At 40.2% G+C, this 13,882-nt stretch overlaps 1 protein-coding gene across 1 annotated transcript in view; it reads left to right on the forward strand.

The window, feature by feature from the left end:
• Positions 1-13,882, forward strand: part of CNTLN (centlein) — a 309,550-nt gene that overhangs the window by 184,167 nt on the left and 111,501 nt on the right. Inside the window, exon 14 of the mRNA XM_083184414.1 lies at positions 3,502-3,602. Within this exon, the coding sequence (XP_083040540.1) occupies positions 3,502-3,602 (101 nt within the window). The remainder of the gene's footprint in view (positions 1-3,501; positions 3,603-13,882) is intronic.

The raw sequence follows: 13,882 nt of genomic DNA on the forward strand, positions 1-13,882 counted from the left end.
ACATATGGTCTCCAAACCCACACAGTAATTACTTAGTTAAATGGTATCGTTATATAGACAATGTTTTTTTCCTTTGGCAAGGTACAGAAGATCAACTACAAGCCTTCATCACATACATCAATTCAAATCCGTTAAATTTAGAATTCACCACAACCCACAGCCGAAAACAAGTCATATACCTAGACCTGGAAATCTTCATAGAAGATCAGCTTCTTAAAACAAGAACACATGTTAAAGAAGTAAGCGGTAACAACATCTTACCCTCGACAAGCAATCACCACAACAAATGGATTGAAAATATTCTGATAGGACAGTTCAGAAGAATTAAAAGAAACTGCACCGATGACCAAATATTCCAAATCCAAAGTGAAAAAATGAAGAACCAATTTCTAATGAAAGGCTACAAAGAAGATGTCCTACAAAAACAACTAGAAGATGTCAAGAAAATTGAAAGGAAAGAACTTCTAACATATAACCATAAAAAGAACAATCAAGATCATAACTTCACCTTTTTTCACACAATATACAAGCAACTTCAAAGTAGTGGAAAACCTCATACAAAAACATTGGCACGTTCTCAAACTAGATACAGCACTGTTACCTTTATTACCCACAAAACCAAAAATCATATATCGCATGAGCCAAAAACATCAAACAACAACTAGTTTCAAGTTACACCAAAACTGAATTGGACTCCACCAATACCCAGAGCAAAGGTTTTTTCAGCTGCTTTAATTGCAAGTCTTGCAAAAATCAGAAACCATCCACAAAACCAGTAATCAACTTCAAATCAAATCAAACCAATAAAAACTTCAAAATTCAGGAACACCTTTCATGCAATACAGAAGGGGTAATTTATTTATTAGAATGTCAATGCGGACTGCAATACATCGGACAAACAAAGAGAAGAGTAAAAATCAGGTTTGCAGAGCATATTTACAATATCATCAAAGGACTCACAACTCATAGCGTCTCCAATCATTTTCTTGAAAAACACAATAAAAACCCAACTGGTCTAAAATGCATAGCAATTCAAAAGATAAATGAGAACTGGCGAGGTGGGGATTTTGTGAAAGAATTGAGAAGAGCTGAAACCAAATGGATCTTTAATATGAAAACCCTGGAGCTATTGGGCCTTAACATTGAAATAGAACTTAATGCATTTTTATAAGTGGTACCTGTTGCTTATTTATTTAATATTAATATAGATATTCCTTTTTTATACTTACTTTATATTTTTATATATTTATATTCCCCTGATTTCATAATAATGAAATATAAATTGTTCGAAAAAAAAAAAAAAAAAACTGGAACAAATACAGACAACAACCATCAAAATCCAATATGGAGTCAGGAGTATCAAAACATGCGGTTCCCACCGCTTTTATCTCATTTCCGGAATGAAACTTCCGCTTTTACTAATAAAGTTTTTCCCCATAAATAGCCACAGAGCTGGCAGTTTTATTCATCCTTGAAAAAGTACGCTTGGCGTATGAAACGCGTTGGACCTCACAGCAAAATCACCCGGCAAGCCGTCACCCGTCCCCGTGCTCAACCTCTCCACGGCCGCATAACAACTTCCGGCAACTTCCGGCGCACTCGCCACGGACGGAGCATCGGCGCAAACGGCTATCACACAGGTAGCCTTTGCGCTTAGAAGCCCTCCACACACCATCTCAGAGAACCGGAAGAAGCGTAAAGAAGGGTACCATCTTTGTTACAGGGATAGACAGGGAAAGCGATACCGGCAATATCCAAAAAGCATATTCCAAAAAAAAAAACGTTTTCCCCAAAAGGGCTTAAACATTTTATACTAACCTTTTTTCCCTCACAGGTACCACTTATCATAATCTTTCCTCCATCAGACCAATAACATAATTTATAGTCACCATTTTTTTCACATTCATACAATTAAGCACTATAACATCATTCCACCAAGCGCTCTTTAAAATAACTCCATTATCCAAAATCTATAGGAGCAGCTCCCCACATCAAGCGCGTAAACCAAATAACTCTCCCAAATTGCAATACATAATAGTATATTCAAGAATAAATGTAGTACATATTACATTCAATTAGTATATAATTACAGCTGAATAAAACTCAGACCATAATAATGATGAGTATAATATATTAAGCAGTCAAACAAACTCAATATTATGAACATTTGCAATGGTTTTATCGAAATATATTTGCCTCAAAAAAAAAAAATGGAGGCCCAATTTCTTATTTGGGCCACATGGAGATATCAGTCCAGTGACATCCATTTGATTTCCAGTTTTAACAACATCTCACTCTTGTACTCTCCCCTCCAAAGTGGTGGATTATTATCAATTATCTTAGTGCGTAGGCTAGTGACATAGTGCCCTGCCACTGCACAATGTTGCGACACCGGCTGGTAACTTGTTTTGGCTAAAATAGCTGCATGAATGGCCGACCAATGGTTGTCCATCCTTTCACAATATGTGGTCTCAGTTTTCCCTACAAAAAGTTAGCCACAGGCACAGTATGTAAGGTAGACAATGTATCTAGTATTGCAGGTCAGGACATGAGTGGCATATTTCTTTTTTTTTTTTTTTAAATATAATTTTTATTGAGATAAGAAAAGATCTCCAGCGATATTGAGGACATAGGCATATGCAAGAATGATGGTGGAAAAAACTGGTGAAGTCCCAATTAGGAATGCTTGATCCAGTGCCTGAATGACAAAATGATCAACTGTATGTAAAAGAGGGGGTTGCAGTCAGAGGCAGGCCCAGTAGTTGTACATACAGGTCCCCAGAGGCGCTTGTTACGTGTAAGGTGCTGGTCTGCAGTGATGAGACAGCCATAGTGACAGTGGTGGTGCAGCGGTTTTCAGTAATGACGGGCGTGATACAGTAGGTGATGGGCCTGGAGTGTGGCAGCCTGTTGTGCCGGCGACGTCCCCAAGCACAGCTGCAGCTCCCTGCCTATGTTCTCCAGCAGCGGGCAGAGGCAGCAGCGGCCAGAAGAACACAGCTGCCCTGTCGCGGCCGGACATTGGGCCTTATTTTAGTTCACTCTTAGAAGCAAATTCCTTCTCAAATGGACAAAACCATGTGCACTGCAGGTGGGGAAGATGTAATATGTGCAGAGAGAGTTAGATTTAGGTGGGGTTTTTCTTCAAAGTGAGATCTATATTTCAGTGTAAAAATAAAGCAGTCAGTATTTTCACTGCACAGAAACAAAATAACTCACCCAAATCTAATTCCATCTGCACCTGTTACATCTGCCCCCTGCAGTGCACATGGTTTTGTCCATCTGAGAAGGAATTAGTCAGGCAACAATGTTAAATAAAAGAATAGGAGCTTCGCACACAAGCTCAATGGCCCTACATACAGAATTATTCCATCTTTTTTCAAGAACTTGTTTCTTAAAGGAAAGTAAAGAACATAAGGATTTTGCATTGTACATGTTCTGCGCTTAAACTTTATTGCCACTTTGCAGTGATTTAATGACCATTATGTGAATCTCTTACAGAATGAATTTGGAAGAAGAAATAGATCAACTTAAAGTGCAGAAATCAGTAGACCGAGCAATGATACAAGAACTGAATGTTTGTCTTCAGCAAGACCGTGACGGTATTTACGTTTTTTCTTGAGCACAATGACAATGTAATTTACACTCCTGCCAGCCACTCTGGCAGCACATGTTGGTATTTGTATTTCATCAAGAGAGCAACTCATAGGTTGCCTGTACTTGCATTACATTGTAGTCTACTGCAAATGACTTTTACTACATAAATGCCATTGACAGTAGAATCATTAGAAAGAGGATTCCTTTTTAGAGGGTGATGTATTATATCAGACCGTATCGTGCTGCTATTATTGTTTCGGTTTTGTCTCTTCTCTTATCATGTGATGCAGGAAGCAATAAGACACAACTCAACCCTCCGTTGATCCATTCTAGAACCACAGAGCATCACATCACACTGTAGTATATTCTTTGCTACTTAAGGGGTACATTATTAACCCTTTCTTGCACAGAAGCCACTACAAGCAGTTTTTAAGTAATTATATCCTATAGAGACTATCTTTTGACATCACTAGTGTATGATCTTTGTATACCTTTTTCACATCGCATAGGTCGCAACCAAGAATTAAACATAGGTCCATCCTAGGAATGACACATCCTTTGAAATGTTTAGCCCCACAGCGACCCGGCAATGAGCCTGCTGACACATTACATTATGGGCCTTATTCTGGTTCATTCCCTCGGACACGTGCAGGAACCCTTCTGAATGACCCAAACCCCTCCTTACGAATGGTTAGCTCGCACCACCCATTCACACGCCAAATTCGTTCACAAGGCTTGCGAATGGATGTTTTACATGAACATCCATTCACATGGCAGTGCAGTGGGAGCCTCCCCCATCTTTCGATGCTCGCCAGCCATCAAATGATGGCGAAGGTGCACGCATATGTAAGGATGGCCCAGACCACTCGTACATATGAGCAAAGAAATGCAGGGAATTGGACGGGCAGCTGACATCCGGCTATGTCAGCTGTCCGCACCCTGCACGTGGGTTACGACTGCATTAGCATATGCACACCAGTGTTTTAATGGGAACGTGCATGAAATGCAGGACGTACAAATATGCTAATGCCACAGCCCAGCACCCCACGCTCCTCTCCACCCACCCGCTCACAAGGCTGGGAGCATGCACACGGCGAACGAGCGACCGCTGCGAATGAACCAGAATAAGGCCCTATGTTTTATTCTATGTTGACATTTTTTTTAAATGTATCGGTCTTCAGACATCAAGATCGTACAGCAACAGGGCAAGGTACAGCATAGTATAACGCGCCTTTGGTGAATAGTGGATATAATGGATCATTGTGTGGCAATGTACCCACACAGATGCAAAAACTACAGATCATACTGTACATTTTGGTATTCTTCCACTTTGTAAATGCTGGGCTGCTGTATTGAATGGATGCAATGACCAGCATCACTTGGCTTTCAAAGCATCTATTGCTCGAACATTGATTAATGCTGGCTCTATAGAGCAACATCAAAGAGGAATACCGCATGAGACACCATCTCCATTGAAGCATAGTTCTGTGTCAAAGGCAGGGTCTAGCGTAGGTATGGGGAACCTTCGGCCCTCCAGCTGTTGTTGAACTACACACCCCAGAATGCTTTGCTACAGTTTTAGCCTGGACAAATTGCAAAACTATAGCGGGTTCCCCATCCCTGGTCTAGAGCCTTTGGGCGGGATGTACTAACCTGAAAATTTTCATATGTACCAAAACCCGGTCGCCTCGTCATGCAGGTTGATACCCTATAGAAGCCTATGGGCTTCTATCGCCATCCGCCGCAGCCTTTCTACCCTCCCTTCATGTCCTCCGTGCTGCTCCTCCTCTTCCAGCAGCATGTCACAGCAAGCCGGGGATGCCCTTCCGGTTGTAGGGGGGAGGAGGAGGAGATGCCGGGGACGCTGCATAGCCAAGTACATATGCGCTAGCATCATGACGGGGGCATGGCGAGGGGCGGTAATGTATGTTAATACATCCCACCCTGTGTGTCTAGGGTGCTTTTTTAATTTTCTTACCAAGTGCTAAAGTCTGTAAAATTCACTTTGTGAAAAAGGCTAACTTTTAAAGTATGAAACAAACTCAGAAGCACATGCAAAAATTTGAGTTATGAATACTGAGGACATTTATGTTTTTGGATAATATCCCTAAATAGGCCTAAAAATAGGGCAGTGTTCTATGTCACAGAAGCATGTTGTCCTCTTCAGTGGGCATGTGTACAGTATAATGGCTTTAGCTTTATAAAACTGAATACTGTTCTTGTTGGTTTTTTTTGTGCTTTAACCCCTTGAGTGGTGGGTTTGCTGGGGCAGGACAAACCTACCAGGGCAGTTTTGTCCTGCCCCAGCAAAACCCACCACAGTTCGTAGGAGCCTCCCCCTGACCCTGAGCTTCCCTGCCACTGGTCACTGCAGTGACCTCAGGTGGCAGAATGTTTGCGGCGGCTAGGGAGGACTCGGGTGCCTGAGCGCTCCCGAGCCGCCCCGAACGTCCCTGAGCCTGCCGCCTATGTCACTGCTGTAAAATGAATGGCGGTTGGCTGCTGGGGAAGCGCCAGGGGTCAGGGGAGCTGTAGTAATGGGGGGGGGGGGAGGAGAGAAGGAGAGGAGAATTTCCCCAGACAGGAAAGATACCTTTATGTGAAAATAGGGACCTACTACAAGGTCAGTTAACCCCCTTGTGGGACACCTACTAAAATAGAGAGTGACGGAAGGTTCCAAAATGTTTGGTGCTCACCGTAACAGAAAGCCTACTTCTGTGTGTATATCTATGTAAGCGCTGAATGGTGTTTCTATTTTTGTATGTAGAACGTTGGTCTGGGAGCCTGGCAGCCCACGGTCACACGCAATCTTAGGTGCAGCCATTTCCGCATAATTTTCTTTGCTCAAATGTGAGCGACGCTGGCATTTTTAGCAGATATTTTGCACATCTCTCATAGAGATGTTGGCACTCAAAGGGTTAACATCCATAAGCTTTTACCAGTGATTTCCTACACAGAACTAGGGATGGTCAACGACACATCTCCCAACGATGGTTGCCATCTATGGCAATTTTAGCAGGGACCATTGATTGTTATAAAACATTCAACCAAAATTCAATTGCTGTGCATGCGCAGAAGAAACTTCTAGGGATATATACTCCATGTCGGGCAAAGTTTACTCTGCTTGAGCAATGGATCCTTTGAAAACAGCCATTTCACATCAATACAGCAGTCAAGTCACATCAAGAAAGAGATATAACATTAGGGTGTTCTTTCACTGTGTTTGTATCTGTGTGAGTACATGACATATTGATCCATGAAATCCACCCCCACCATGTGCATGTTATACTGCTTTGTAGTAACTTTTTTGCAAGACACTCTAGATGGGTGGAGAAATTACAAACAATACTTTGAAAGTGTCCATCAGTACTACTGCAGCTGCTATTAATGATAATTATCAATTTAAAAAGTTAAAATAACCTGTAATGATACATGTAAAGCTCTCTGTTTTCTAAACTTACATATATGGCTATATCAATACCGATATAAATATAACCAGATGGACAATAAGTGAAGTGCGCAGTTTATGTACTATGTCCGTAAACGAATACATTTTACTCCTAGCTACGAGCGTACCAAGTTTAACGCAGCATAGCGAACCTTTGTCCGTGCTAGCAGCACGCTATAGAGACACCAACAAAGCAGTATACTTTCGCTGTACCAAGTACACAAACTGGTGTACACATGTAAGGATTGTTTCCTTATTACCCTCTGTCGCTTAGAGCGAATAAACCCCAAGACACAGTCTTAAGTAAAGGGATTTAGTCCCTATGTTATATATCGGTCCCTAGCGGACAACAGGGGGGTTACAGAAAGGAAAAAGCACATAAATACAAGTTATACCGTCAGTGATACAAGCTAACAGTTGAATCTACTAAACAAGGGAAAAATAAGAGATGCATAATATAATCAGCCACACTACATACAGGAATACAAATGTTACCGTTGTATCTATAGCGCAGCGCAGTCCGGTCGAGCTCACTAGGTTCTAATAGAACTTAGTCCGGTCAGGATGAAGTGGGAAAAAGAAGTGAAGAAGTGATCGATCCAGCCCAGGGATCGCTACTTTATAGTGTCCATACAAAGGGCCTTATTTTGGTTCATTCTTTCTGACAAAATCCTTCTTATATGGGCAAAACCATGTGCACTGCAGGTGGGGCAGGTGTTACTTGTGCAGAGAGAATTCGATTTGGGTGGGGTTTTACTTCAAAGTGAGATCTATATTGCAGTGTAAAAATAAAGCAGTCAGTATTTTCCCTGCACAGAAACAAAATTACTCACCCAAATCTAATTCTCTCTGCACATGTTACATCTGCTCCCCTGCAGTGCACATGGTTTTGTCCATCTAAGAAGGATTTTGTCAGAAAGAATGAACCAAAATAAGGCCCAAAGAGAGGTCAGTGAGAGTTTCCATTGGTCAAAGAGTTCAAAAGTCAGGTTCTCGTGGATTGGAACAAAGGAATGCACTTTAAGTGAATTGGTGCAGAGGGAATGTACTTCTGTGTCCTTAGTCAGCTGGCATCGTCATAGGGGGTCGTAAATCAAACACAAGAACTGGTTACGGCTTGATCCTTTGTCTTCCTCAGTTCACATGGCAAAAGTACATAGATTATGGATTTTATCCGTAATTATTAGACATTAGGACTTAAAAACTTTTCCTTACGATCGGAGTGCTGCGCATAGGACATGGAACATAAAGATATGAAATATGTACAGAAACGGTCATGTATTATTGGTTAAACTATGTGCTGCGAACTAAACCTATATTTAACTATATTTTATTTCATGTAAGTGTGGGATATGAATTTATGTGTATTAGTATGGCAGCGCTCAAGGTTCGCCTTGTTACATAAAACTTGGGTATTATACTTTATTTGTGTAACTTTGCGAACCAAAATGTGTGTATGCAATTCGACTTTAACAGCTATTATATGAGAAAAATATTTGGGTAAGGCATACATGCCAGAGTAAAGGCCCATACACACTTGGTGACTTTTCAGCTGAAAGCCGCTCAAAATAGCAAGTTTGAGTGGCTTTCAGCTCAAATCCGCCCGGCAATGAGGGCTGCTGCGGGCTCCCACATCATCGTCGGGAAAGCCGCTCACCTGCTGGTATTGCCAGCAGATGAGCGGCTTTGAGGATGGCTTTGCATAGTGCTGCGCTATGCAAAGCCATCCTCCCCCCCTGCTGACGGCGCCGGGCAGGGGGGTAGCCGCTCAGTGTGTATGCACTAAGCGTCTTTAGCGATCATAGCAGTCCATAAATGCTGGGCATAGTCGCCCAGTGTGAATGGACCTAAACCTTGCACCTTGTAGGAACTCTTTTATTGCATGACTTTCACTGCACATATAATTGTACACTGAAAAAAAAATAGTTTTTGATCAAAACCTATCCATTATGCCCAAAACTTATTTTCCTTGAATTTATTTATTATATCTTGTGAGTAAAAATATTTGACAGATATTCCTTAAGTGAATTTTCTCTAGGCATACCACCTTGTAAGTTCTGTAGAATGTCCAAAGAAGAGGACACCTAGCAATATTGATGTCAAGAGTTTCTACAGGAGATAATGACTGTAGTGGCCTATATGCATGAAAAGCTTAACACTGTAAGAAATCCCTTTTGATTTGTTTCTTACTGGTGTGCAAGAATCAACCAATATTTGATCTAGGCATTACGTTTGCTCACCATCTGTTTTCAAATTACTGGTAACCTTTCATTGAAAGTTTTCAAATGGTAAACTTTATTTCTTTTTTCCTTATACTACATGTATTGTAAAAATGAACAGTTGAATTGAATTTGCATCAGCTGTGTGTCTTACTTTAAGTGAGATGTAAATGTATTCAGCAGTAGTGAGCTGTGGGACTTGACTGAGAAATACAGTACCTTGGAGATAAACAAAGGATATTAATGTAATTGTACCTATTCTACCCTGCTGTGTGTTTAATGTTTTACCTGTCTTAGATGGTAACATCTTTTGAATAATGCTTAATTTAGTTTACACACATACTTTTTAATTGGTCTTGACACGATCCCAAGACAAAAGAAATCTCTAATTCAGTATAACAAACATGCTCGTCACTGTTTATACCCAGAGGAAAGTAAATTTGTGGAGCAGAGTAATACTTTCGACTCCTTTGTTTCTAAATCAAAAGTTTTCCTGATTAATCCAGTTTATTTGCATTAGGGTTTAAATGACTCTAATAGCAAATTTAATCAGGAGCAAGGTGGTTTGATTTTACCTGGGCAAATGTCACAGGTCAGTCTTCAAGCTATGATATTTAGAATATCTTGTATTTTGTGACGTGCAATGTTGCGTTTTTAATTTAGCTTTTGTTGTTTTTTTGCTCTATTTTTATGATTTGTTTTTTTGTTTAAATTATTATAACTCTAAACATGATTGTAAAGTTCTAACACCTGCTTGGGTGAAATTATGTAAGTAACATTTCAGCCATGTCAGGATTCTGGCATCGGCTTAGTGAGATAAATTGTTTAGTGACAATGACAGTGTCAACCACCTGACCACATAACTTCTAGAGCAGATATTTTCACCTTTTTCAACTTGTGGCACACCAAATAAGATTTTTTAAATAGTCAAGGTATGCCATCAGGTTTGGTTTAAATCAAATTTATTTTCGAAAAATATTAACATATGTTTATATATGTTGCTACGTGTTAGTATTTGTCGATTTTTCAGAAAACATTTATTTAAAAAAATATTTAAACACATTGTCGCACAGTTAAAAAAAAAAAAAAAAAAAAACCCTTGGCCCACACTCCAAATAAAAAAAAAGACATTGGCCCAAAAACAAAGAGATAAACCACATTGGCTCCACAGAGCAAAGATAAATAGTGCACAACTCAATACAATAAACTTACCTGACTTGTTAGCAGTGATGATAGTGGAACTCCAAGTCTCCTCTCTGTTCCACAGCTGCAGGTGGCATCGACACCCAGCAGTGGTTTCGGCATTGCAGAAATCAGTGAGCACTATGCACATCTCCAATTGTTGCTGGCCAGGCTCACCAGCCTTAACTGCCCTTAGGTATCGAATGGACACTAGCGACCATGGCTCTGCTTCTCTCTCAACACACTTAAAGACCACTTGTGGCACATAAAAGCATTCTCCTAAAAATGCTTCTCTCTACAGCTGCCATTTATTTTATATGCCATAGTAGAGCCCCCAGTTTCAGAGAGTCATATCTGCATTACTAAAAGCTGAACCCCCAGATTAATTTTAGGCACTGCTAACAGTCCTTCATCTACAGATCGTAGTAATTGGGCAGGGCAGTATGGAATTAGGAGCTACACTACCGTTCAAAAGTTTGGGGTCACTCAGACAATTTTGTGTTTTACATAAAAACTGACTTTTATTTATCAAATGAGTTGCAACATTAATATAATGTATAGTTAAGACATGGACAAGGTTAGAAATAATTATTTTTATTTGAAATAATAATTTTGTCTTTCAAATTTTGCTTTCAAAGAAAGCTCATTTTGCCACAATTACAGCATTGCAGACCTTTGGCATTCTAGCTGTTAATTTGTTAAAGTAATCTGAAGAAATTTCTCCCCACACTTCCTGAAGCACATCCCACAAGTTGGATTGGCTTGATGGGCACTTCTTGTGTACCATATGGTCAAGCTGCTCTCACAAAAGCTCAGTTGCTGGTTGAGATCTGGTGACTGCACTGGACACTCCATTAAAGAGAGACTATCAGCTATCTGCTTCTTCCCTAAATAGTTTTAGCATAATTTGCAGTTGTGCTTTGGATCATTGTCCTTTTGGAGGAGGAAATTGGCTCCAATCAATCGGGAACCATTTAATGAAACTGCCATTTGACGACCTGTGAGGCGTCTATGAGCCTGTTTGTGCTGTTCGCTGAAGGGAGTAGTACACACCGTTGTAGGAAATGTTCAGTTTCTCTGTGATTTCTTGCATGTAATAGCCTTCATTTCTACAAAGAATAGACTGTCGAGTTTCACATGAAAGTTCTCTTTTTCTGGCCATTTTGTGAGTATAATCGAACGCACAAATGTGATGCTCCAGATACTGTACTAGTTCAAAGAAAAGCCTGTTCTATAGATTCTCTAATGAGCAAACCCATTTTCAGCTGTGCTAACATAATTGCACAAGTGTTTTTTAATCATCAATTAGTCTTCTAACATGATAAGTAAACTCAATGTACCATTCGAACATACGAGTGATGGTTGCTGGAAACGGGCCTCTATACACCTCTGTAGATATTCCTTTAAAACAGACATTTGCAGCTAGAACAGTCATCTACCATATTAACAATGTACAGTATAGAGTGTATTTCTGATTCAATTAATGTTATACTCATTGAAAAGTACAGTGCTGTTCATTCAAAAATAAGGACATTTCTAAGTGACCCAAACTTTTGAACTATAGTGATCTTTACGCACCTTTGGCCCTGGTCATGTAGTGCTTTGAAAGTCAGTAAACCAATCTTGAAGCCATGTAGTTAACATACACACTTGTGCAGCAGTGCACCATCACTGGATGCTGATACACCAACCAGTGCCTGCCACAAGTGCTGGAAGCCATTTTCAGGCCTGTAAAATAACTTATGCATGTGCTGCGCTTCTCCATCACTGCAATATACCTACACAGGAAAATTGTGTTTTTTACGGCCCATGAATGCATCCAGGAGTTTGGTCATCTGCTGTACAGTCCAGACCCCTTTTGATTTCTTCATGTTCCCAAAAATCAAGAGCAAGATGCATTTGATTTATTTTCAGTCACCAGAGGTGACCATCATCCAGCATGTAGAAGACCTACCTGCTCCAGACTGGTTCAGCTGCTTCACCAAGTAGTTTGAGCACATACAAGTTTGCCTAGAACACTTGGGGAAAAAGTTTGTAAAGATACTTTTTTTTTCATCTGTACCTTATTTCGCACCCCAATTACTTCTTAGAATGACTTTAAGCGTTTAACTAGTTATGAAGAAAGTATATTTGATGTGTTAAATTAAACTGTGTATTAGATTTTGCAAGTTGTATGATGTTTTGGAGATTCCAGTAGACATCATTAAATTTGTTGTATTTCATGTTGTGGACTACATAATGTAGGACAATCAGTTTTTTCTGTCTTTTGTTTCCAAGTGTATACATTGTTATAGTAAAATAACAACAGTTTTAATGAGTTTTGCAGGAATTCATAGATGTTCTACCAGTAACTACACATCCATTAATGGAATAGGACAGCAGCCAATTATTGTATCTCAGCATATACAAATATGTTCTCCAGACATCATCGTTGAATCACTTCACTTTGAGAATTCCATATGGGGCTACTGCTCTTACATCTCCATTACAAAAGCAGCCCTAGTCTAACTGCCATTAAATACTGGATCTTTGTCTTTGTTTGCAAGTTTATTTTTATTAAGAAACATTTCACATTGTTAGTATCTTGAATCATTATATGGCACCAGCTCTGAAAATACACATTTACATTAATAAAACTGTCAACAATGATAATTGTCTTTTAAAGGTATATTACATTTAGAGATACTTGTGTATTATAACGGCGCCCACTACGCAAATAGCTTAGTGGGCTATTCTGCGTAGGGAAATCGCGTCGCGTACCGTGTATAGTGCTGTGCAATGCATGCAATGCGATATCCATGTTAACTTCACAGGAGTGCTTATACAATTAAATATCGCATTGGATCGCATGTCACTAAATGAGATGCAATGCGATATTTCATTTATAAGCACCCATGGCACAGATGTGATGGGTGCTTAGTATGACATGTGATGCAAGCACCTCTGCCATTGTTTTGCGTCACCCCCAGTATCCACGTTATCCCGAAGCGTGGCGTGCGCAGCGGAACGCGTCCCCCGACCTTTTCATATCCCCACTATCCACGTAGGGAAAGTAGGCGCCGTTATAATACACAAGTACCCTTAAACCTTATATAACAAGCGCTTTTTTATTTACTATAGTCGCAACTCAAAAATTATAAAAGCAGCTAACAAATCGCAGGGTATACTTTTACTTTTCACATTTTTCTGTCATTTCCTGGCTACAGCAGACCTACCCCACAACTTGGAACTTGGACTTTATAAGGCTTTAAAACAACAGCAGCAGGGCCTGGCTATTAATTGTTTGACCTTCTGGAGCTTTGGCCCTCACCTTCCTCTCACTTCAACCCAGCTGTGATTTCTCTAGCTTATTCCTGACCTTGTCCCTGGCGCACCTCTTGGCTACCAGCAACAGATTCTGGCCTGTTTACATAGTGAAATTTTTGGCTTTCTCTCT

This window comes from Crinia signifera, chromosome 1 (genome assembly GCF_055691185.1).
Source record: "Crinia signifera chromosome 1, ASM5569118v1, whole genome shotgun sequence".
In the NCBI taxonomy this organism is placed as follows: domain Eukaryota; kingdom Metazoa; phylum Chordata; class Amphibia; order Anura; family Myobatrachidae; genus Crinia; species Crinia signifera.